Source organism: Spea bombifrons, chromosome 1 (genome assembly GCF_027358695.1).
Source record: "Spea bombifrons isolate aSpeBom1 chromosome 1, aSpeBom1.2.pri, whole genome shotgun sequence".
Taxonomy (NCBI): domain Eukaryota; kingdom Metazoa; phylum Chordata; class Amphibia; order Anura; family Pelobatidae; genus Spea; species Spea bombifrons.
This window is the reverse complement of record NC_071087.1, coordinates 143,684,331-143,708,549: the sequence shown is the minus strand read 5'-3', so window position 1 is coordinate 143,708,549 and position 24,219 is coordinate 143,684,331. Positions and strand designations below refer to the sequence as shown.

The 24,219-nt window shown below is 38.9% G+C and overlaps 2 protein-coding genes across 2 annotated transcripts; one reads left to right on the top strand and one right to left on the bottom strand.

Annotated features, from left to right (window-relative positions):
• Positions 1-2,830: 2,830 nt before the first annotated feature.
• NSA2 (NSA2 ribosome biogenesis factor) lies at positions 2,831-6,855 on the bottom strand. The gene is made up of 6 exons (XM_053447952.1): positions 6,646-6,855; positions 5,843-6,030; positions 5,294-5,444; positions 5,003-5,182; positions 3,204-3,396; positions 2,831-3,029 (listed from the first exon to the last, which is right to left on the bottom strand). The coding sequence occupies exons 1-6, from the start codon at positions 6,646-6,648 to the stop codon at positions 2,962-2,964; spliced, it is 783 nt and encodes a 260-aa protein (XP_053303927.1). The 5' UTR covers positions 6,649-6,855; the 3' UTR covers positions 2,831-2,961.
• A 267-nt stretch (positions 6,856-7,122) lies between these two features.
• On the top strand, positions 7,123-23,649 carry GFM2 (GTP dependent ribosome recycling factor mitochondrial 2). The gene is made up of 21 exons (XM_053475735.1): positions 7,123-7,228; positions 8,705-8,814; positions 9,726-9,813; positions 10,286-10,331; positions 10,478-10,575; positions 12,890-13,015; positions 13,385-13,473; positions 15,543-15,631; positions 16,178-16,238; positions 16,428-16,613; positions 16,955-17,035; positions 17,943-18,091; positions 18,344-18,484; positions 18,570-18,669; positions 18,825-19,014; positions 19,894-19,970; positions 20,139-20,277; positions 20,477-20,662; positions 20,938-21,053; positions 22,303-22,485; positions 23,445-23,649. Exons 2-21 carry the CDS (start codon positions 8,752-8,754, stop codon positions 23,568-23,570), a joined length of 2,334 nt encoding a protein of 777 aa, XP_053331710.1. The 5' UTR covers positions 7,123-7,228; positions 8,705-8,751; the 3' UTR covers positions 23,571-23,649.
• The last annotated feature ends 570 nt before the right edge of the window (positions 23,650-24,219 follow it).

Sequence of the window (24,219 nt, the reverse complement as noted above, 5' to 3'; positions counted from 1 at the left end):
AAGTGTAGAAATCGTCGAAGATATGTGAGTGGCGTGGTAGGAGCAGTATTTGGAATACTAGAAATGAATGATGAATGTGCAAATGCTTAAACTGTTATATTGGAGCAGATATCTACAAATGGAAGAAAGATTAGCGAAAATAAAGATCTCATCCAATTAACTACGCAGAGTGAAGAAACTCTCCAGGTTCATCATACTGACATCACAATGTGACCATTGTGTAACGCTAAAGCCCATTGGGGGGCTTCCACATGTTGTTAATCTGATGCAGTCATACAAATGCTCCACGTGACATAGAACGGAGAACTCTCACTGTGTCTCTTTCAGCAACAGCTTAAATAACATCTGCAAAACAAGTCTTTACTCTACAATTAAATGTTAATTTTCTGTAGTATTTTTCTGTCTCCACTGATAAAAATTGTACTCCAGGAAATAGATTTAAGGTATGATTATCAAAACGCACATAATAACCATTTCCAAATACAAACGTGTAGATCTCCAAACCGTTCCAGAACTTAGTCTGTATATTGCCTTTGTAAAATGTGATGTGTCCCCCTTCTACCTGTCTTTTTAAAGTGTTTAATAACAATGTTTTGACAAATGTCAATAAAACCAGCAAAGTGTGGGTGCTGGCAATGGCTATTTTGCAGTTCAACTTAGGTTATATATGAAAATGGTGTTTTACAAATATACAAGTCTTACAATGTTCCACACACTACCCAAAGTAACCATCATCCAACTTGCTACTCTATTAAGGTAATATACAACGATCAGCCATAACACTATGACCACCTGTCTGATATTGTGCCCCTTTTGCCACCAAAGCAGCCCTGACCCGTCAAGGCATGGACTCCACTAGACCTCTGAAGGTGTGCTGTGGTATCCAGCACCAAGACGTTAGCAGCAGATCCTTTAACACCTGTAAGACCTGGATCAAACTTGTTTGTTCAGCACATCTCAGAGATGCTCGATTGGATTGAGATCTGAGGAATTTGGAGACCATCAACTTCAACTTGAGTTGTTGTGCTGCTCAAACCATTCCTGAACCATTTTTTCTTTATGGCAGGGAGCATTATCCTGCTGAAAGAGGCCAATGCCATCAGGGAATACCGTGTTCATGAAAGGGCTTACATGGTGTGTAACAATGCTTGGGTAGGTTGTATGTGTCAAAATTACATCCACATGAAGGGCAGGACCCAAGGTTTCCCAGCAGAACATTGCCCAAAGCATCACACTGCCTCCACCAGCCCTTCTTCCCATAGTACATCCTGCTGCCATATGTTCTCCAGGGAAGCGATGCACACAGAAACAGCCAACCACGTGATGTAAAAGCAAACATGAATCATCAGGCCAAGCCACCTTCTTCCATTTCTCTGCGGTCCAGTTCTTATGCTCATGTGCCCACTGTAGGCACTTTCGGCAGTGGACTGGGGTCAGCATGGGCACCATGGCTGGTCTTCAGCTACACAAGCCCCATACAGAATGGGGCTTATGTACGCAATGTTCACTTGCTGCCTAACATAACCCACCCACGGACAGGCACCATAACATGATTATTGGCGTTATTCACTTCACTTGTCAGCGGTCATAATTTTATGGCTGATCGGTATATGTCAGAAAAGCCTCACTTTTTTAAAGGACCAGTACTGCAACATTGCAAAAATGGATTTTATAGCTCTGCAGAATGCAATGGTACTACTTGGATCAATAAATACCATTTATTTGGTACAGATAGTCGCTCCTTTTGAAGTACAATAAGGACACCAAAAATAATAAAACTAAAATTATTGGGGATGTAGAAGAGTGGTCCCACCAAAGTTGATTCCAAAACATTATTGCGACACTTTCATACAATCAAATGTTTCTTCACTTAATCCACAAACAGAACAGGATTAAGTATATTCTTACTTAGAACATAACCAATTTAATCACAGCAAGCCATGTTTTTGTTTTTAGAGATGCCAGTGCTCCTGCTTGGCTATCCAGAAAAAACAATGAAGCAAGCTTTCACATAGCAATGCAGTTGCTCGGGTAGATTAAAGGAACACTCCACAAATGCAAACTGTTGCAAGATTGAAAATTCCAGTTGTCTCTTTTTCCATCCTGTACAGCAGCTCAAATTGTGCAAACGTCTGTTAAGTCAAAAGGAGTTAAGCTCACTCACATGCTCGTTTGACATACGCTACAGCATACCTAGGTTCAACAAAAATACATGCAGTGTGCTCACGTTTCCCTCTCTCCTTTTTAGTGGGCTAGGTGTCTATTACACACACGTAACAAAATAACCTGTCTAAACTTTTGCTGAAACCTTTGTAAATTAAGCACACAAACATTGTCATATATTGTATTTCTTTTTGTAAATTTCTTTTTGAAAGTCACCTTATTTTCTTCCTGCTCAGCCTCCTTTTACTGAGCGCTCCCATGTATCTATTTAGGAGTTTAGATCCCATTGGAATCCATCCCATGGAGGTTCTGGGTCGACCTCGGTACTACAAAGAAAGCGGTCTATCACAAAAACACAATCAACAGCATCAGGAATAAGACATCAGTAGAAAATAGTGCACAGCAAGCAAAATGTTTTCACTTTGTAGTAAACAGCTCATTGTTCTGTGTGCACCATAATTGATCTTTTGGGTAACACAGAAGGCAAGAGATGGTGCTTTACTGAAATTATCCAGCCTATGCTACAGCAAACACAATGCAATGTCCCCCTCAGAAATAAATGCTACTATTCTAGTGAAAACTTTAATGGATCCATCAGGGGAAAGAAAACACCTTGCTACGATTCCAGTATACTTAAACATAACATAAAAAGAAAACAATCTTGCAATTTAAGTACAAAGTTTTATTGTGCTGCAATCCACACAGACTGAGCAGAAGGTGGTCGTCTGCCGATGGTTTGGCAATGTTTTATTTCAAAATAGAGTCTTTTCCTCTGTCGTTGAAGAGCCAAAGTCAATGTTATACAAGCAAAACTGCATTAATACAGCCATCATTTTCAGGATTGTTTGTAACTTGTGCATATTTTCCTGCAGGGGAAAATATAGAAAACATTTAATGACCTTAAAGTAGCAAACAAAGTCAAAGTATCAAAAGTGTTAGCTTGCAAGAACAGTTGAGCCATATTTAAAGTGACCCCCCCCCACAATTTCAATGGGAGAAGGGCCCATGGATTCATATTTGCTTCACTGACTAAAGCTTACCCCATATAACTTTGCCTCCTTGGGTGACAAGGCCGAGCTCGCTCACGTTGACTTCAATGACTGTACCCTTTGTGATGACACCTAAAGTTGTATAAAGGGGTGAGGAAGGATTCTTTTTCACACCAAGGATAGGTAGGCAGAAGGTAGCTTTAAGTTCTGGGTGTGTTACATGTGCTTTCTTGAAGCGCAAGCCCTATTAAAAAAAAAAAAAGTCATTGTAAAACAAGACAAATTTTTTTAAACAGAATTTGGTGCAATTTTAGCAAGTGATAATAAAAACATACAATTAAGGAACGAACATTCCAAAAAGCTTAACCCATTGTGAGCCCATACATGTACTTTGAAATAAACTTAAAAGTAATTTATAATTACATTACATTGTGCATGGGCATTCACAATTTTGCAGAGTGTCAGGATTTTGTTTGCAGAGTGTCAGGATTCCAGCAACAGATCTAAAGACTGAACTGCAGGTCGACATATTTAGATTCTAATTTGTTGATATATCTTAAAATCTAGGTCTTTCAGAAATTTTGGTCCCAATTATTTTGTTTTGTTCCTATTTTTTCTCTCCCCATTTTCATTCTAGTCAGAGTTATCCTCTTAATGCCCTGAGGGAAGGGTGGTTCTTTAAGTCATGGTTCCCCAGAGGTTTCCTCCAATAAATGAGAAAACAAGGAGTCTTTTCCTCTCCTGCGTGCTGAAGAATGACTTTTTGTGAGCCCAGAGGTGCTCCCTTCTTTCACCCCTCCACTTTTTGATTCATAGAATGTTTTCTATCAAATAAAGCTTTGGTTGTTCCCATAATTGATGCTGGCTGAGTAATTATTGCAAAATACTAAAAAGGAAATATTCACTTTCAGTTAAATTTATTAAGTCTGCACCGATGTGCTAATGAACCTTCTTTTTGGACTAGCAATTTTACTTAAATTTGGCACTTAAATTTGGCGTTACTGTGAAACAGACAATTAATGTTCTATTTACTGTAAATAATGTTTTCATTAGCTAAAGGTGATCAATAACAAGAGACAAAAGGAACACCTTTGTCACCCACTTTGCAGGAGACAAGAATCGAAGTATGGACACTGTAGACGCTACCAGTTCTGTCTCTCCCAACAAAGCCCCAAGAAACTTTACTGGAAGATTGTTTTTCTTTGCCTTTTTATATATAAATATCTTTTTATAACAGCAAACAAATTTCCAATGTAACCAATTATCATGCAAGATCATGACATCTCAGTTTATCCTGCAGTCCCAAGCAGCTGCCCCACTGGCTTTTGCGAGCAATGACGAGCATGGGCCTGTTGGGGAGATCCTCTGATTTTCCCTTACCAAATCAAGGAGATAAATACAATGAAGGACTGGCTGTTGTAGCACAGGCATCCATTGTAGCTCTCATTTTGCCTCCTAACAATGCCAGTGTCAACCTCATCTGCCCCCCATATCACCCATTCGTACAATATTTTAAATTATATTATAAAGTTGACTGTACTCAATCATTGACTATGAATATTTCTTTCAAAATCATAAAATAAGTTAACCATTGCCAGTTAAAATATATTTCCATAAGGCTACACCGATGTGCTCTTTGCGTAGGCCTCCACAACCCCAGTCTATAACTACAAATCCCATAAAGTCCCGCTAGCATGACTGGCTGAATATTATTGTAGATGCAGTCAACAAGTTGATGTTTCTACTGTAGATTTAGTGTTCTCACTAAAAGTAATACATGTTACTATGGTTTTGTTTAAACCATAACATAACTGCAAAGCATCTAATAAAGTAACAGTGAACCAACCTACCATTGGTCTGATGAATCTTTCATATTTTGGTGGTTTTCTGGTAAATCCATCTCCAACAAAGCAAACTTTGGTGACCATTCTCTTCCAAGCCTTCTTCTTTCTTTTGCCTGTGCGAATGACTTTCAGCACTTCTGTCTCTCCTTGGGCACGGACTTTGGGTAAAGGAACTTCCCATTTACCCTAATGCAGGAAGAAGAAACCCAGTAAAAAACAAAACACAGCCCTGGAGAAAGTAAAAAGTAAAACATGTACTTGGACATCACAAAGGTCTGGCACCGAAAGATTACTTACAGCTTTCTCTTTCCGCTTTTGTTTGATCATATTAGAAAGAACTTTGGCTCGAGTCTGTCCCTCCCTGTCCAACAGATAAGCTGGCACAGCACCTTCGGGTGTCTTCTCGTCATTCTTTTGTTTGGTATTTCTCTTTTCATGCATTTTAATACTAAAGGGAAAATGCAAATGGTTAGACTGGGTTATGTCATTATTCATTGTAAGCCTTGGTTTATTTTCTATAAATATTTTAAAATCAAAACAGATAACAGTCTTTGCCAATCAAATATGCTAACTTTGTGGAAATAAATACATCTAAAATGCTGCTGTGATATTACAGCAATGAATACATTTTAAATGATGCGACAACAACATTGAAAATATGTGAATTTTCAGGACCAAATTATTAAACCTAGACTGATTAACAATCACGCTGTCTGCACTCAAAACAGTGAACTCTGGTGCACTTTGCAGTTACAACAAACATGGTGTAGAGACTTTTAGGGTCACTATGCATTAGTTACTAAATAACAAATCATTTTATTTTTTAAAATCAAGATCAATACGTACGTCTTCTTCATCTGTATCTTCTCGGCATGACGCTGCTTGTGATAAAGCTTGGCCTTTAGACCAATGAGCTTCTTCGCTTTATGCGAGCGTTCGTGAGCCTCTCTGCTCTCCTTCTTCCTTTTCTTTTCATGGTAATCCAAGCGATATCCATACCGCTTACGGTGCAATTCAATATAATCGTTCTGAGGCTGCGTGGGAAGAAATTTAAAATAAAATATAAAAGTTGGTAAAGTAAATGAGCGATGATTTTTGTGTTTATAATTACCTACCACATAGTATTTGGGAGGACATAAAACACCCAAGACGCTTATTGCAATAAGGTTGCAAACCCAAGTAATTAAATGTATTATTCTAATATAATTATTGTAATATTATAAGGCAATTATGTATTAATCTACAAGGTTTTTGACATCTGGTAGCCAACCACATACCTTTTAACTTTAAGATAAATAAAATAGTTACATTAAAATCTATTTCTATGCAGCCGCTCATCTTACATAGTATGGGACAAAGTCTTTGACTCGGCTAAACTTTTGTATTGTTATACTTAGTGTTTTAGAAGAATAAAAAGCCCTCAGTACATATGCAAGATGTGGAGAGAAAAACACAAAAAAAGTTGGTATTAAAATTTGTTAATCGCTTTTAATTTGTGGCATAAAGTTAATAATTCAATCCTATTTGGGTATTAATTGATCAGACTCCTTATAATTACATCCTTATAAAACCGACAGGTAAGCGATGATCAAACGAAGGAAGCCCAAGGCATGCCTGTGCATGTCTGGTGCAGAAGCCCGTGCTCTCACCATTTTCGCGGCTTTCTTCGGCGCTGTACTGACGGGCCTTGCGGTGCTTTACTCTTGCTTTCTGTTACGGTTCACACCCTACTTTCAGCAGGGTGTTATGTTACTTATCGGCTGTAAATAACAGACCGAAGGCCCTGGGCCGCTGTTACCGAGTGCAGATGGAAGTGAAAAAGGAAAGAACCGCCCCTCTGACCCACAAATGCGTCATTTCCTGTTGCGCTGAAAAAAATTGTGAGGGAAATATAGACGAACTTCTATGAGTCACACTATATTCTACTATTATTTACTTAGAAAGTTCTTGCAACGCAAATGATACCAGAATTGTTTTTCCAATGACTATAAAAAAATAATAATATATCACCGGAACCTTTCTTGTTGAGCCAGGTTTCCAGTCGGACTATGAGCGGCAGTTCTAGGTATCATGGGAAGAAGGTCAAGCGTGCTCTTGGGTACGTGCTGTGCGTACTGTCTGACGTCAGAGAGGGACGAGAGCTTGAAGTAATGTGGAGGTCACATGTGCGGATGTGACAGCTCAGGGCATGTTGTAGACAGAGTTTCTTAGTCCATTGATCTAGGAATAAAGGTAAATCTTTATATCTGTGGTGTCTGCAAACCTCTATCTGAAATTAAGCTCATTTACATAAATAACGAGAATAATTTTCACATGGAGACTTCAAATTAATATTAAATTCCGCGAATATGAAGGAAATCTGTGTTGTCATAACCTTTGGGATTATTTTAATAAATCATAGACTGATGATTGAGCAAAATAATACCATTTTGGGTTGCATCATACAGGTTACCTGTTGAGATTATAGACTAGAAAGGCCTGGGTGCTGTGTCGATGTAGCTGTGTGTTAATGTCAGTGGCACCTATGGAAACTAAAAGGGGGGGAAATAACCATTTGTTCTGATAGAAAGGCAATGGATGTAGGGAGTCCACACTTACACGACAATATGTCCTCCCCCTTCCTCCCTTACAGCTCTTACGATGTTACGATAGAACCGTAACAAATTCTCAAACAAGTTAGCAGCAAATCTCATGTCTGAGATTGAATACATCATTCACCGTAATCTGCAGCACAATGGTAAATCCATACATTCAGAGAATCTACCGTATTTGTTTGATTATAAGATGAGTTGTCTTATAATCGAGCAAATACGGTCAGAGTCTGATAATATGATGCCCCCTGAATTTGGGATCTTATTGAAAGAAGGTCTGAACTCTGAATATAAGGTGACTTTTTGTATAAGACATAAATCATAACAACGCCTGACATCCGCAAAATATAACTAGTATGAATCAGACACTCATTCATACACACATTTATGTACAGTAGTGTGGGGGTAGTAATGTGGTAATTGAATCCATATTTCATGTGTACGCATCGTTTATATCAGTCAGTGCCTCAGAGATGACGGTCACATCTTTAGGAACAACATGTCCCATGATGCCTTAAGGCAGCCTGAGATTCATGGGACATTTGGCACTATTTGAACCAACTTATGAAGAAGAGCAAAGACTGCAGTATCCAGGATGCTTTTTGCAAAGATCGTTCCTTAGTGGTGGGGTCACGGGAGGGCTGTGTGACTGTGTGCCTGTGTGTGTCCGCATATTGGGTATGCAAGTTCAGAGTTTGGCAAATCTTTAAATGTACAAAGTGTTCGGGGGGCTGTATTAGGCGGCGGAAGTGCTGACTCCCCAAATCAGTAGAAGTGCAAGATCAGAGGATCAGAGGCGCAGATCTGAGGTCTGAATAAAAGAGGACTGATTACAAAATGATGTCGTTTTCTCAGATTAACAGGAGCCATCTGGTCACCCTAGTTTATATGTCTATCTTTTATGACTCTGTAAACTGTCATTAGTTTTACTCTATGCAAAATGAAACACTATTGAAGGGCTGGTGACAAACATTTTCGTTGTCTGTCTAGACTTCCTGATCTCCGAAATAATTTTTAACACAAAGTTCCTTGTTGCAAAACTGACGAATGGGACGTATAGTAAATTGGGATACTTATAACATTATTTTTTAAAACAGGATGTTTTTTTTTCCCATAGGATGTTTTTATGCACATACATGAACAAAAGGAAATAAAGCAGAAATCATGTCAGCAGCTTTGATGAACCTACATGGAAAGCCTTTTGGTGCATATAAGGTTTATACAGAGGTGAGTGGTTACCTGAATAAGCACTGATTGTTTTTTTGCACTGTGTTGTGTCACCTAAATAGTTTTTATAGTGTAGTGTACACAAAATAAATCTACAAACTGTGACTATAGCCCTAACAAAGCTGAGCAGTGTCCCAGCAAAATGCCCATCGAGTTGTTTTATTTACTTCTTTTCATCCCACTCAGGGCAGGACAACTTAGGCAATTATACTGAAGTCAGGATGGTGTGTAGCCAAACAGTATAGGCAGGGAGATTGATGACACCTTTTCTAGTTAGGTTCTTAAGGGAGTTAGTATACCGGTTAGTATAATTGAGGTTAGCGAACCTTTTTGATTGATAGGAATTGCTCTTACTAGGGATGATTTGACTTACCCACTATTGCTCTATACTCTTCATAGCTAATAAACTGAGATTCTAGCATTTTTCTTTTATTCTTTTTAAATAGCATCTGGGGTTAAACTCCCATTGCATGTACCCCTACTATTTCAGGTAGGGGTCAGTGGCATTTTTTGTGGGTCTACAAACTGTGTCCGCAGAACAAGCAAATAAGTTTTTGCTTATTGATATTCACACCACAGGCAGCCTGACAACAGATTGACTCAAACAAGGACATAAAAGGGTATTCGGTAATGATGAAAAACAAGAACCCTTCAACGATATGTTGCTTGCATTTTACTTCTAGGAGCAATAAGTCAAATGATGCCAATTAAAAGTATGAAAAAGAAAGATGCATGATCTGTATTCCATGTCCTATATCTTCATCTTGCCCAGCTATAAGAGTCTGCTTGCAACTGTTTTAACAGCCGGGAGTGCGTCCCAGTTAATGTAATTGATTCTTTTCACTAATTTAATCATCACGCGTTCTGCTGCCAAACACTTTACATGTGTTTTTTTTTCTTCCTCTTCATAGTGTCTTCAGTGTTGTAAAAGAAGACTTGCACAAACCAGAAGACCCATTTGTAACTATGGCCATCATAGGACCTACAGCTCTTCAGCAGGTATATTTCTTATAACTTTCCCCCAAAGTGGGTCACACACGATGTGTTGGTTTTTCGAACAATCACGCTCTCGGGTTAAAGGTGTTGTTCCACCTGATTTGTCATATTTTACACTTTTTTCCCTAAATCCTCATTCCTAGTACTGTGAATTGCACAAACATTAACCAGATATAACTATTTAATACTAAGAATAGAAAATATGAATGAGACATATTGTACAAGTTTAAAAAATATATACATTTCTGGTAAAGGATTGTGTATTCAACAGTACCAGGAATGATGATTCTACCTAAAATCTGCCCTCTACCTGCAATCTGGGGAAAGTTCAGAGCTGCAGTGCTCCAATTCCAGATGTACCTGGTACAAGCATTTACATTCCTTGTTATTTTGATGTAGATGTATGACCAAACGATTTGGCAATTTCTTTTAAACATTCAATCTTATAGAAATTTGTATCCTTTTCATTTTGCAGGAGATGTTAAATCCTTGCGAACTATCATCAGCCCTCCAATATCCAAGTAAGAAATAGCATGTTTCCTTACAAGTTATTTTGAAAAAACCTAGTTTCTATATTCTTGATTTTGACTTGTCTGTCCAAAACAAAGCCTTTGGAATTTTAATATGTTTCTTTTTGGTTTTCTTTTTAAATTGTAACTTTTAATAGGATCAGAAATATAGGAATCATGGCTCACATAGATGCAGGGAAGACTACAACCACAGAAAGAATGCTTTATTATTCTGGTTACATCAGAGCCTTAGGCGGTAAGAAGAGTTTTATTTAATGATGTATGATATTGGAAAGCAAACTTTCTTACCTAAAGAGAGTGATGTGATTTCTTTCTTTTATATCTTAGTATTTATCTTTATATTAGTAGGATGCAGAGGAAAGATAATTATTTTTGTAAGCACTCCTTTTTAAGCAACATTACTTTTGCTGCTATGGTGACTACACAAGAAACTCAACATTGCATTCAAATTTAAATGTAATTTAACCCCTTAAGGACAATAGGGGTTTTTACTCGTAGTATATTGCGGGACAATGGCTCTTTTAACGTTTTTCAGTGTTACTGTTTAGCTGTGATTTTCTTCTTTCTCATTTCGTGCTCCCACACATATTATATATTGTTTTTTCCAGGACAAACAGGGCTTTCTTTAGATACCATTCATTTTATCATATCATCTAATTTAGTATAAAAAAAATGATAAAATATGGGGATTTTTTGTTAAAAAATTACTTTTTCTCACTTTTTAAACAGAAAACTTTTACTTATCTGCAAAAACGAATGAAAAAACCTGCTAAATAGATTCTACTATTTGTCCTGAGTTTAGAAATACCCAATGTTTTTATGTTTTTTTGCTTTTTTCTGCACGTTATGGGGCAATAAGTACAGGTAGCGTTTTGCCATTTCAAAACCATTTTTTCCAAATCTGGTAATTCTTCCCCCCATGTGCCATTTCGGGTATCTTTGAAGCCGGATAATGCAATTTACCCCATCAAGTCATATATTTTTAAAAACTAGACACCCCAAGGCATCTGAAATGCTGGTAATTTAACCCTTTGCATGCACTAATTTTACCACCACCCTTAGTGAAACTTTATGGTAGTAATTTTTTTTTGTATTTTTTTCACACGTGTTGGACTTCAGGTATAAATCTATCGCTCCTGGTGTATGTCCGTGTCAAACAACACCCCAATATGTGTTCAGTAACATCTCCTGAGCGCAGCGATACCCCCCATGCATGGGTTTGTAGGGTTATTTGGGAAGTAAAATGCCGCCTTTGTGAGGTGTGTATTTTTTGCCATTTAGACATCTGCCCCATGTCCCATATTTGGGACATCTTTGAACCCGGCCAATTCAATTTACCCCATCAAATCATATATTTTTTAATACTAGACACCCTATGGGCATTTGTAATGCCAATATTTTAACTCTTTCCATGCTGGAATTTTTGTAAAGATAAAGAATTTTAGGACTTGCTTATTAAAAACTTTTTTTTTTTTTTTTTTTTTTTTTGGTGACAGTGGGGATTTTTACATGTTACCATATTTTTTTTAATTTTTTTTTAAACATTTTTGACCAATTTTTTTTTTTTTTTTTTTTTTATTACTAATCACTCTCAATAGTGAGCTGGGCTCCATTGACCTTGCATGGTTGGATGCAGTACCTGCATTCAACCTGCAGGAGGAGCTCGAGAGTTCTCAAGAGGGTCTGGATAGACCCTCTGTGAACTAAGATCTATCGTTAATGCCATCCTGTGAATGACGGCAACGTCATTCACAGGATGGCACTTGTGGTTGCTCCTCGGAGCAATCACAAGGTGATCGGGGGTCGGGGGCTAGTGTTGCTGACATGCCTCGATACTGAGGCATGTCAGCAACACAGTTTATGCTTAGGAAGCGATTCCGATCGCTTCCTAAGCAGTTTTAGCCGGGCGCCGCCGCGATCTTTGATGATCGGTGCGGCGGCGGCCATTTTTCTTCCGGGGAGGGCTGCCGAGGGCTGCCCTCCCCGGATCCACGGTCAGCCTCACTTGTGAGGCTTCCGTGGATGCTGCAAAGCCGCCGATCGCGGCGAAAACGCCGCGATCGCGGCAATGCAGCTATTTAACGGCAGCCCGTACATGTACGGGCATTGTCGTTAACCCGTTGCACGGCAACCCCGTACATGTACGGGGATTGTCGTTAAGGGGTTAAGGAAGGTTTACTTTACCAAGATGGTGGTAGATAAATGAAACAGCCCCCCTTCAGAAGTGGTGGAGACTAATACAGTGGTGGGATATAAACATACATGGGGCAGGCATAAAGCTATACTGAATCTAAGACAATAAAAGACAAGGCCAAGGACTGATAAAGTCTTTACATCAGGAAAAAATGGGCACACTAAACAGGTTAAATGCTAATTATCTGCTGTAACTCTACATCTATGTTTCTAATTGCTTTTCGTACATCTCCCTGAATGGATCTTTTATATATATTGAGCTCTTCAATGAGCAGTTGTGTACTAATGCATGACAAATGTGTTTTTGAAAAGGAACACATAGCATTTATGCTTCTAATTCTACTGGTTTATCATAGACGTTGATGATGGTGACACAGTGACAGACTTCATGGCACAGGAAAGAGAACGTGGAATCACCATTCAGTCTGCGGCTGTTACCTTTGACTGGAATGGACACAGAATCAACCTCATCGACACACCAGGTGCTTCCAGCTTTTTATACTGTTACTATCAATTGTACTGATACATTATTATTTTTAATTATAAAAATAGTTTCTTATTTTTTAATGCATATTAAATGTATATTTAGTGAATGCAAATCGTTGCAGGCATTCTTTAGTTATTTGAGTTAGAAAATTAGACTTCTGTCTCATTTCGCTTCTCCGCCAGATGCCTATGTAACTTCGTAGATGTGCACACCATAGTAAATAAACAAAAGGATAGGTAATTTGAGCTAATAAACAAGTTCTTTGAATAAAACATTCTGGCGCATTGTGATGATTGGCATATGTTTTTTCTAAACAAACAAAAAACATTCCAAAAGTAATTAAAACCTTTTTGCGTTCCTCTAGGACACGTGGATTTCACTGTTGAGGTAGAGCGCTCATTGAGGGTGCTTGATGGCGCAGTAGCAGTCTTTGATGCTTCTGCTGGAGTTGAGGTAAAAAAAATATTGAGCACAAGTTGCAGACTGTCATAGTATGTTGGTGCAGCCATAGTGAGCTCCTATCCCTTTCAGACAATAAAAAGCATCCTGCATGGTAAGCGTATCCTATATCTGTATGCACCCATGCCATGCTCACCTACTATACAGAGAAATATGAAATCAAAAGTATTGGAACCAAGATGTTCTGCAGAGTGTTTCCCATAGAATCGGAGGTGGCACTTTACTGTGCCTATTTTAGGGCTGCAACAACTAATCGATAAAATCGATAATAATCGATAATGAAATTCGTTGCCAACGAATTTCATTATCGATTAGTTGAATCGATTATTATCGATTATAAAATGAGGGTTTTTTCAGAGCAAACGCTCTGAAAAACACCCCTCATTATATAATAGTTTAGTCTGACTCACAGCAGCAGCTCCTACTTACCAGTCCCTCCCTGTAAATCACTGTGACAACTGGCCCCGCCCCCTTCCTTCTCCCAGAAGGCCAGAACCACATGGCTGTGACACTCATCTAACTGTAAGTATAAAATTAATATTTGGGCTACTGAAAGTCAGGGGAGGTGGGGGTTAATTTAGTGGCAGTTATGGTTAATGGGGTGTTTAGGGTTAATTTAGGGGCATCTATGGTTAATGGGGTGTTTAGGGGCAGTTATGGTTAATAGGGTGTTTAGGGTTAATTTAGGGGCAGCTATGGTTAATGGGGTGTTTAGGGTTAATTTAGGAGCAGCTGTGGTTAATGGGGTGTTTGGGGTTAATTTGAGGCAGTTGTGTGTTTAGGGTTAATTGAAGGGATGCTGTGGTTAATGGGGTGTTTAGGGTTAATTTAGGGTAGTTGTTTTGATGGGGCATTTAGAGTTAATTTAGGGGTAGTTATGGTTAATGGGGTGTTTAGGGTTAATTTAATGATGAGGACTGAGGGTTAATTTAATAAAGTTAACTTAAGGTGCAGTTAGAGATAAAGGGGGGCAGACTAAAGGGAATCTAAATCCTGGGGGCAGTGAAGATTAACCCAGTACTTATTTATAAAAGTATGGTGTCAGTGTGCTGTGAACATGTCTGTGACTCTATGAGGGGACTATGAGATATCTGGGGGGGTATAAGGCATATCTGGGGAAGACGGAGTGACATATCTGGGGGTATAAGGCATATACAGTATATAAGGCATATGTGGGGAGGGCAGTGTGGCATGTCTGGGGAGGACGGAGTGGTGTATCAGGGTGTATAAGGCATATCTGGGGCCACAGTGGCATATATGGGGGTAGAGTGGAGTGGCATATGTGGGGAGGGCAGCGTGGCATGTCTGGGAGGCAGCGTGGCATTTTTGGGGGGAGGATGGAGTGGTGTATCAGGGGGTATAAGGCGTATCAGGCACAGTGGCATATGTGGGGGTGGAGTGGTATATGTGGGAGGCAGCGTGGCATATGTGGGAGGCAGCGTGGAGTGGCATATGTGGGAGGCAGCGTGGAGTGGCATATGTGGGAGGCAGCGTGGAGTGGCATATGTGGGAGGCAGCGTGGAGTGGTATATGTCGGAGGCAGCGTGGAGTGGTATATGTGGAGTGGTATATGTGGGAGGCAGCGTGGAGTGGTATATGTGGGAGGCAGCGTGGAGTGGTATATGTGGGAGGCAGCGTGGAGTGGTATATGTGGGAGGCAGCGTGGAGTGGTATATGTGGGAGGCAGCGTGGAGTGGCATATGTGGGAGGCAGCGTGGAGTGGCATATGTGGGAGGCAGCGTGGCAAGCCTGGGCTCAAATGTGCATAAATTTGGGGGGCTGGTTGGGAAATAAAGACAAGAAATGCATTTTATCAAAGTTTTTTTTATTCTGCTGTTTGTATTTAACATCATTTGTTTATTAAATTATTTTAAATAAATGAAAAATTTACATTCATTTTTTTTATCCGATTAATCGATTAATCGACAAAATAATCGGCCAACTAATCGATTATGAAAATAATCGTTAGTTGCAGCCCTAGCCTATTTTGTCTCTGGCTATATATACATATTATTTCTCTATATACTATGTAAGTTACTTATTATTTGTTCCATGTTTTCCAGGCTCAAACACTGACTGTATGGAGACAGGCAGACAAGCACTCCATACCACGCCTTTGCTTCCTAAACAAGATGGACAAAAATGGTGCCAGGTACCACATCCTAACTGAAAAATACAGCAATGACTTTATGTCTTGGCATTATAGATAGACTAGGCATGTAGAAATACTACAAAACACCCCTTGATGTTTTTAAGAGGCATCACTGAAGTTTTAATAAGCACTATAGCCACAATTAAACAGTTTGTAGTTGCTTATTGTTTTTCACTTACAATGATTAATCAATAAAGTCAGTTAGCTTTCTATAGTAATATTTAGAACAACAGTTCCCCTGCTACTTAAAATCTGAATTACTGGCGCTGCTACTGAAGTATACATTGTACTGCCATGTGACAAGCTGGTAAAAGCTTGTGTGACCACATTAAGCACTATTGATCCTGCTGCCGAAGTGACTCTCGGCTCTAGCAGTAACCACCGCTGTAGCCTGGGACAACTGATGTCCTTTTCTCCCCACTAGAAGTTATCATTTTTTAAGGGAAACACTTTCAAGATAAATAGCAAACATTTTGATTTACAAAATGCCTAACCTTCTTGTCTTTCTGTCACTTCATAACTAGTATCTTTTTTTTCTTTTCCCAGTTTTTCATACGCTGTCGACAGTATCAAAGAAAAGCTGAAAGTTCAACCTCTGTTGTTACAGGTAAATATATGGTGCTCGTGCTAAATAATATCTGAATTATATTAATGTTCTGCTCACACTGACGTGAAGCTAATTTCAGAGGAACATTAGATTATTCTTAGATTGCACAGCATGTTATATTATGCATTTTAACTAAAAAATACCTATTCATTCCACTCCATTGCCAATTTTCTTTTTCGCCTCGCAAAGTTACCCTTGGGAGAAGGTAAAGCATTCAGGGGTTTTGTGGATCTGGTCACCCTGGAAACTGTAATGTGGGACCCCAGAGCCAACGTAGATGACGGAAGGATATTTGATCGGAAAGCTCTGAATGAAACAAGTGATCGAGGGCTACTGAAACATGCCAGTGACGCCAGAAATTCCTTAATAGAACAAGTAAAAGCTTTCAAGTAAATATGTAATTAAAGTGTGTACTAATGGTCCCTATGTTACTATATCATTGGTAGGAAACCCATAGGCGCTGCAGATTGTTGGCTAATTTTTTTAAATGCCCTTTTTGAGATCATTAGAAATGCAGCTTAACGCCAGTAGTATCTTGTCTGTAGAGTAGGTGCGGATATTAAGCCTGCACCAGGAAAATAATTACAACTTTGTTATGTATACACATGTTATAACGCTATAATAATCACAAAGAGGCACTTTACAGCCACTTCCTTAGATGTAATCAATACAGTAGAACCCCTTCTTGTGTACGTGATGTTCATTTTGAATTACAGCTTGCAGACCTCGATGACGAGTTTGCTACAATAATCGTGGAGGAGTACAGTGAATGTTTCGACCTGATACCAGTGGAAAAAGTGGGTCGTTTTGTTCCGGCTTATTTTTTAGAAGTTTATATACGTTTCAAAAGATGCCATCATCTATTTTTATTTAGCGTTATGTGTTATGTTATGTGAGTTTAACTCAATTCTATTTGCGATACATACATTTATTCTATATGACATATATAAAAATCATTTACAATGCGCTAGCAGAATTTAATTCAGATCGATGGCTCCAGCTACAAGGTGGCTCTAAGATAGAGGGTTCCGGTCTCCAGGTTAGGTTTAGGATATTATTTGCATGAATAAAATATTAAAATGGCTTCATTCACATAAGATGACCATCTGTTCCATTATTTGTTCTCTCTTGTTTTTACCTTATCATACAAATAAGTAGAGAACTTAAAAATAAAGTGGCACTCCCGCTATCATATGCACTTTAATGCATGGCTGCATGGTTCCTTTAAATTTTCATGTGGTCTGGAGGATCCCCCCAAATGCATTTGCCCCTTTCGCCACCCCTCGGCTAAATGCCTTGGAGGAGATGTGTTCCCTACACATGATGTTCTATAGTTTGTGTTTGATGTATTTGCACACAGGGGTTTTTAAGTTAGGAGATGTGAGCTTTCAGGTTTGTGGCGTTCACACACTCACCCAATGATAATTACTATGCTAACATGCGAGATATGCTGTTGGTATTAGATGCTCTTTTTATATGCATAATTGGATAATTATGCAATTTTTAGACAATTGTATATCAAAGAAAAAATAAAACTATAAATATAAAGACACAAACAGTTATACCCCTGTGAAGTGAGCGTAGCTCCTTCACCTTTATTCAGTATTTGTGTAGTTGGATAGGAAGTGTGTGAATGCTGATTGTATCTTCACGTGGAAGTTGTATGGAAGGAACATACGTGTAATGATGCCATTTTATATCCAGTTACAGTCTGCAGTACGAAGGGTGACTCTGGCCCAGTCCGCGGTACCAGTTCTGTGCGGCAGTGCTCTGAAGAATAGAGGGGTACAGCCTCTCTTGGATGCGATTACCTTGTATCTGCCATCTCCAGAAGACTGTTCACATGATTTTGTGTAAGTAATAATAGTATGATGTATTCCTAGATCTACAGTGGAGCTTGAGAAGCACAACCACACTGCTCCTTGAAGGAAATAGACATTATTGCTGTATTTGTTAACCGCTGGTGGGGCTGATCTTGGTGGGAGTGAATTATAGAAATAGAATCAATATTGCAAATTAAATTGTACAGAGGTGGAATTGAATAATATGAGGAATTGGTGACATAAGCATGTTTTTTGAACATTGTATTTGTGCTTTTTTTGTAGACAGTGGTATCAGGGTGACCTGTGTGCACTTGCATTTAAAGTCCTGCATGACAAGCAACGTGGACCCATGGTCTTTGTACGGATTTATTCGGGAACTATGAAACCACAATCGGCTGTACATAATGTGAACCAAAACTGCACGTAGGTCATATACATCTTTTGTTTGTTTTTTAACTTTTACATAATACCACTTGTTCAGTCTGAGATGTGCATGTATTTTACACAGAGAAAGAATGAGCCGTTTGCTCCTGCCATTTGCTGACCAGCAAGTTGAAATACCCTCATTGTCTCCTGGCAATATCGCATTAACAGTTGGGCTCAAACAGGTACATGGAAATATGTATATGACCTTGTGCTAACTCCTGTAATGTGAAGAATTGGCATTTATTTAATAAACCTTCAGATGTATAATTTTGAATGGGATTTAAATCAATGATCTTTGATTCATATTCATTATTTAATGTTTTTGGCATTCTTACAGACTGCAACAGGAGACACAATAGTTTCCTCTAAAGCCTCAGCAGCAGCTGCTGCCCGCAGAGCAGGACGAGATGGCGTCGGCAAGAGCAGAGACAGAAATACATCAGAGAACCTTGTACTGGCTGGTGTGGAGGTTCCAGAGCCAGTGTTTTTTTGTACAATAGAACCTCCATCTGTGGCCAGACAACCAGGTACAGCTACCGACTATTCTATAGCTAAACACCTGTTTATTCTATTTCAGGAAAGGTCTACTTCATGGTAGGTTGGGACAAATATGAAAAAAAGTGTTATTTATGATCCACTGCCTCTCCTAATTTAAGCCATATTATACATTATGAGTATGTTTGTAGAATTTGTGGTCTTATAGGCAGGATCTGTATATATGTATAGAGCACACCAACACAAGGCTAAACAAGATGTTCGACCAAGCGTGTGTCTATATTTAATTTATACATGTAACTTCTGTGTGTATAAGACATCAGCTTTTGCACATATATCTTTGTAATTTGGTATACAATATACATTAAAATACAAATAAGCCAGGTAACTAGAAAATGCAGAAGATAGATATAGGAGAAGTGACATGAATGATGAAATTTGCTGGTTTTCTGCTCCTTAAAATTCACAATAACAACCTAAAAGTTTTACTTTTCCAAAGACTATATTTATTTGTTAGAAGGTGGTCATTTATTCGTATTTATAATATTAACTAGAATAATACGCTTTGAGAAACTGGCACAGGTCAGCCATTCTACGTGGTCACAGAGAAGCTTCATTGCATACCAGACCAGCCTCAGACATCTAATGTTAGTATCTCAATCAGAGGAGATATTTTGATAAGCCAGAAAGAAAGGTTAGTGTGACTGACAGTGTGGGTATTGTAGATCCACAGCCCCAGAAAGCTAGTTGTTCCTCTATCATTTAAATCCATTTTTGTCATTATAGTTGCCTTGGTAATGTATTTAATCACCTTTAAATACATCAGCATTTGTGAGTTAACCACAGAGATGAGTATTTGGAAATCACTGCACATCTGTAATTGCATGACCAAATATGCCTGTTTCCCCTAGATTTGGAAAATGCTTTAAAGTGCCTTCAGAGAGAAGACCCGAGTTTAAAAGTGAAGATAGACCCTGACTCTGGCCAGGTTAGTTGATATATTTGTTTATTGCTTTTAAGCATTTACTGGGTTTACTGCCCAGTCTTGCTGTATTCCTGAATATCTTACGAACTCTACCCAAAGATAAGATAATCTTCAGAATACAGTTTAACAATGCCATTAGTTAACTGCTCCTTCATTGGTTCACTCCACTAGATGATTCTTTGCGGCATGGGTGAACTGCACATTGAAATCATACATGACCGCATCAAACGAGAATATGGACTCCAGACCTATCTTGGACCACTTCAGATTGCCTACAGAGAAACTATATTGAGTCCTTCCAGTGCTACAGGTAATAACACCATTTAACATGGAAACAAGTCACGTATTTGCTGAGTGTTCATACTGATTTTAAATATGCAAGAGATGTTAATAAGCCATAAAATAGTTACACGTTATCTCACGCTACTCACAATCCCAAGGATATTGTGCAGGTTGGCCTTCCTCATTTGTATCTTCATATAATATAGCTTTTGGTTTCTAATAATTAGACATCTTGGACAGAACCATAGGAGACACTCATCACCTGGTGACAGTAGAACTTGAAGTTAGTCCAAGTGTTGATGATGGACCAGCAACAAGGCCAGTTATTGAGTATGCAGAGGACATTCCTGAACAGTTCCTGAAGGACTTTCAGGAAGCCATAGAGAACGGCATTCACAGTTCACTTTTACAAGGTAAAAAAGTTTGGTGTTAACATGGAAATACTATACGAAGCTGAACATTGTAATTAATACAGAGTGCAAGGTTATATCTTATATTGGAATTTCTTACCCGTGGCTAATGTGATTTCTCTCATTTCAAATATTTTCCAGTTTAGTAGATGTTACAGGTTAAAATAAATGTCTGTGTCAGAAACATATCATTATGTGTATACCTTGGGATCACTATTCCTCCCCATAGCACCATTCTGTTGGCTTAGCTCGTGTTTAACCTGAATCTTCCTCTCCAGGTCCTTTGCTTGGTTGCCCGGTGCAGGATGTCTCTGTTACTGTCCGTGCTGTCAGTGTATTGACTGGTAGTTCGGTCACCATGATCTCTGCTTGTGTTTCACGCTGCTTGCACAAGGTACATTTATCCCCTCTATAAGGAAATACAGCATTTTGTACTCATACGTGTGACTCTTAATTGTCATGTGACACAAAAACAGAGAGTTGCCATAAAGAAACCTTAATTGTTATAGATGTATAAATCTTCAGAGAAAAGAAAAAAAGACAGATATATTTGACTATTTTACTTGTAGATTGATGCTACGAACATCCCTAAAATCATTTTTAATTTAAACCCTTTGCAAACATATGAACGTACCAGTACGTCCTGAAAAGATGTGATAAAAAGTGGACTTTTTTGCAGCGGTGGGTACAACTCCCTGCCCCTACATGGGATCAGGATCAGGTTGTCTATTGACTCCCTGAACACCTCCCTGTCAGCATTTGCATTGCTGGCAAAAGTCCACTTGGAAACACTCCAAAATCTTGTGGAAAGCCTACCAAGGTTAGTGGAGGCTCTTATAGCTGCAAAGCGGGGGCCAACTACATATTAATGTCTATGTATTTAGAATGTAATGTTGGTGTAACGGTCAAGTCTCCGACTATTTTTGTCCATATAGTAATGGATGGATGTGGCCCTCTAGAATATAAGTAGCCGTTACCTCCCATGAGTGGGCCATTTATAACCCCACAATCTAGCAATAGATATCTCATTTGTGTGCCTGTACATGCGTCATATTAACAGGAGGCTGGAAAAAAGATGGCTACTCTAATCACAACCCTTGTGTGTACAGGGTTACATAAGAAAATTATTTGAAAATGTATCTCATCTGTAAACCCTTACTTAGTGAATACATCTACTTCACAATTTCCTTTGAAGCAAGAAGACTTGGCTGGCCCTGCATACTGTATAGTTAAATCAGTGAGGCCATGTTCAAGATCTCTCACAGACTCTAAATCCATCATGCAGGGCTAACCAAGTTGTTCTTGGAGGAGAACCTCACTGGAATTGAGCCTTTATAATGCACCGTGTAGTTGGTGAATTCTTGTTCTTGCTAGCTTTTGTTTTAGTGACAAGAACATCTTTACAAAACAAGTTTAAGATGTAGCCGGCTTTATACTCTGGAAATGTACAAAGTGGCAACATCGATGAACTTGTTTTATGAGATTAAGATATAAAAAATGTTTTATAAGTGAAGCCAATCAATAGTCCAGGACCTTCATGACCTCCAGGCTGCTACATAGTGTAGATTAATGTCTTTAGACATGTGCTTTAGACTATAAAGCCATGTTTTACATTGACTGGCTGTTTTTGATGACATGTACAGGCATTGAAGAAAGCAGAGAAGCAAGTTCTGGAGCCATTAATGAAACTGGAAATTACCATGAGTGAAGATTATCTCAGTAGTGTCCTGGGGGACCTGGCCCAGAGAAGGGGCCACATTCAGGAAATACAGAGCCGCTCTGATAACAAGGTTGTGGTTGCATCGGTTCCTCTTGCTGAAATGATGGTAATATTTCTGTATTTTTCTGTGCATTTACTTTTTTTACTCTTTAGAGTCATATTAAAGGGACAGTCTAGTCCACAAAATATTTATTTAAATGCACATTAGTAGAGTTAGTGATAGCTGTTTTGGTTTGTAGCACTCTGTACTTTCTACTCAGTAGGGCTCTCGCTTAAAATCAGTGGGAGCAGCAGAGCTACTTCTCACATTGATTTTAACTGGAGTCCTACCGAGCTTTTGCAGGAATCATACTTGAACGAACAATGTATACATCCCCTGTATGTATACGAAGAATGCATATTAAAGTACTTTGTGAGAGCTTTAGTATGCATTCTTCAAAACGAAGAGGCTGCCATCCTCCTCTATTGTCTCTATTCTTGTCACCGATTGGCTGCTTGAAACGGTCAGTCAGTGGCAGGAAAGTGCTACAATTGAAATCAATGGCTCACTTTCCACATATGCACACTGGTGTCTGAATAGACACTTGCTGTCAGCTTACCCCCGAGCCAGCGCTGGAGCCGGCCGTCTTACATGCAGTGAGATGTGTCTGGCTGAATACATCTCCCACAGGGCATTTAGCTGGCTAATGGAAAGGGGCAAATAGTGGCAATGGTTATTAGAAGTATTGGCAGCGATTTTACACAGTATTACTATTGTGATGAAATACGTACATCCATGCTTTGTCTGTTAAAAGGAAAAGCCATACCATGTTTGTTACATATCTGTTCCTCTTTGAGATCTGTCAATCACCCCCAGACTCCCCTTTCCCTGCAGACTGTTTTTAGGTGTAGCCCTGTGCTGAGCTGCTTGACTCATGTGGGCACGAGGATTAAATAATATTCACTATTAAAATGTGCTGCAAACATCCTCCATATAAAAATATATAAGAATAATGGTGGGTTCATTATATTAATAGGTTTTACTTGTACTTAACCTGTAATCATGTGGTTTTTTTTCCACCCCAGGGGTATTCCACAGACCTTCGTACAATCACTTCTGGCTCAGCAACATTTTCTCTAGAATTATCCAATTATGAAGCCATGAACCCACAAGATCAGCATGCCTTGCTCAAGAAGAGGGGATATGTTTAAAGCTCTGTCTATTAGGGACTGTAGTTATTGGTCTCATGGTGATCAGTATATACAAATGTAAATAAGAACACTTATTTAACTGCTGTCCGTGTATTTCTATTTTTGCTACTCACTGTCCACTAGGCCTTCACATTAAATAGAAAATCGGTAAATGTGAGCGTATGAAATGGTGAATGTATGATCAAGGTAACAAACTGTATTTTTCTCATTTGGGGTAAGTGGATTTACCCCACTAATTGACCTTTTCAATAAACACTTGTCAGTGTCCATCCAGCATGCAAAATAGCTAGGAGGCAGGGTGAAGGAATATGCTTGTGTTTTTACAAGTAGAGATCGTGAAAATTTAAAGGGACCGCTCAGCTATCATATGCATTAAACTACATATGGTGACTGGAGTATCTCTAAGATTCCTGATTATTAGGGAAATTACTTGGGATAATGCTTTCACAAAGATGTGTAAAATTATAAAACTACTACAGAAAGACACCCTTTAAAGGTCTGTTGTTGCTTTAAGGCAGCTGTTCATTATTTTCACTATATCACAATGTATTGAAGACTAAACTTGAGTAAAGTATGAGTACAAAAAGGGGTCAGAGCCGAGGTGGACAAGGACCTCACTATTCACTAAAGCGGGAGTTGCGGTTTGAAC

What these genes read in the sequence shown, in the direction of transcription:
- NSA2 (XM_053447952.1), bottom strand. An exon ending in AAGATACAGATGAAGAAGAC is followed by an intron (nt 5,445 to 5,842) that starts GTACGTATTGAT and finishes TTTTCCCTTTAG; the next exon opens with TATTAAAATGCATGAAAAGA. An exon ending in AGGAGGCAAAGTTATATGGG is followed by an intron (nt 3,030 to 3,203) that starts GTAAGCTTTAGT and finishes TTTCCCCTGCAG; the next exon opens with GAAAATATGCACAAGTTACA.
- GFM2 (XM_053475735.1), top strand. Translation starts at nt 8,752, where the DNA reads ATGTCAGCAGCTTTGATGAACCTACATGGAAAGCCTTTTGGTGCATAT. An exon ending in ACCTGATACCAGTGGAAAAA is followed by an intron (nt 17,036 to 17,942) that starts GTGGGTCGTTTT and finishes TTTTATATCCAG; the next exon opens with TTACAGTCTGCAGTACGAAG. An exon ending in TCACAGTTCACTTTTACAAG is followed by an intron (nt 20,663 to 20,937) that starts GTAAAAAAGTTT and finishes CTTCCTCTCCAG; the next exon opens with GTCCTTTGCTTGGTTGCCCG.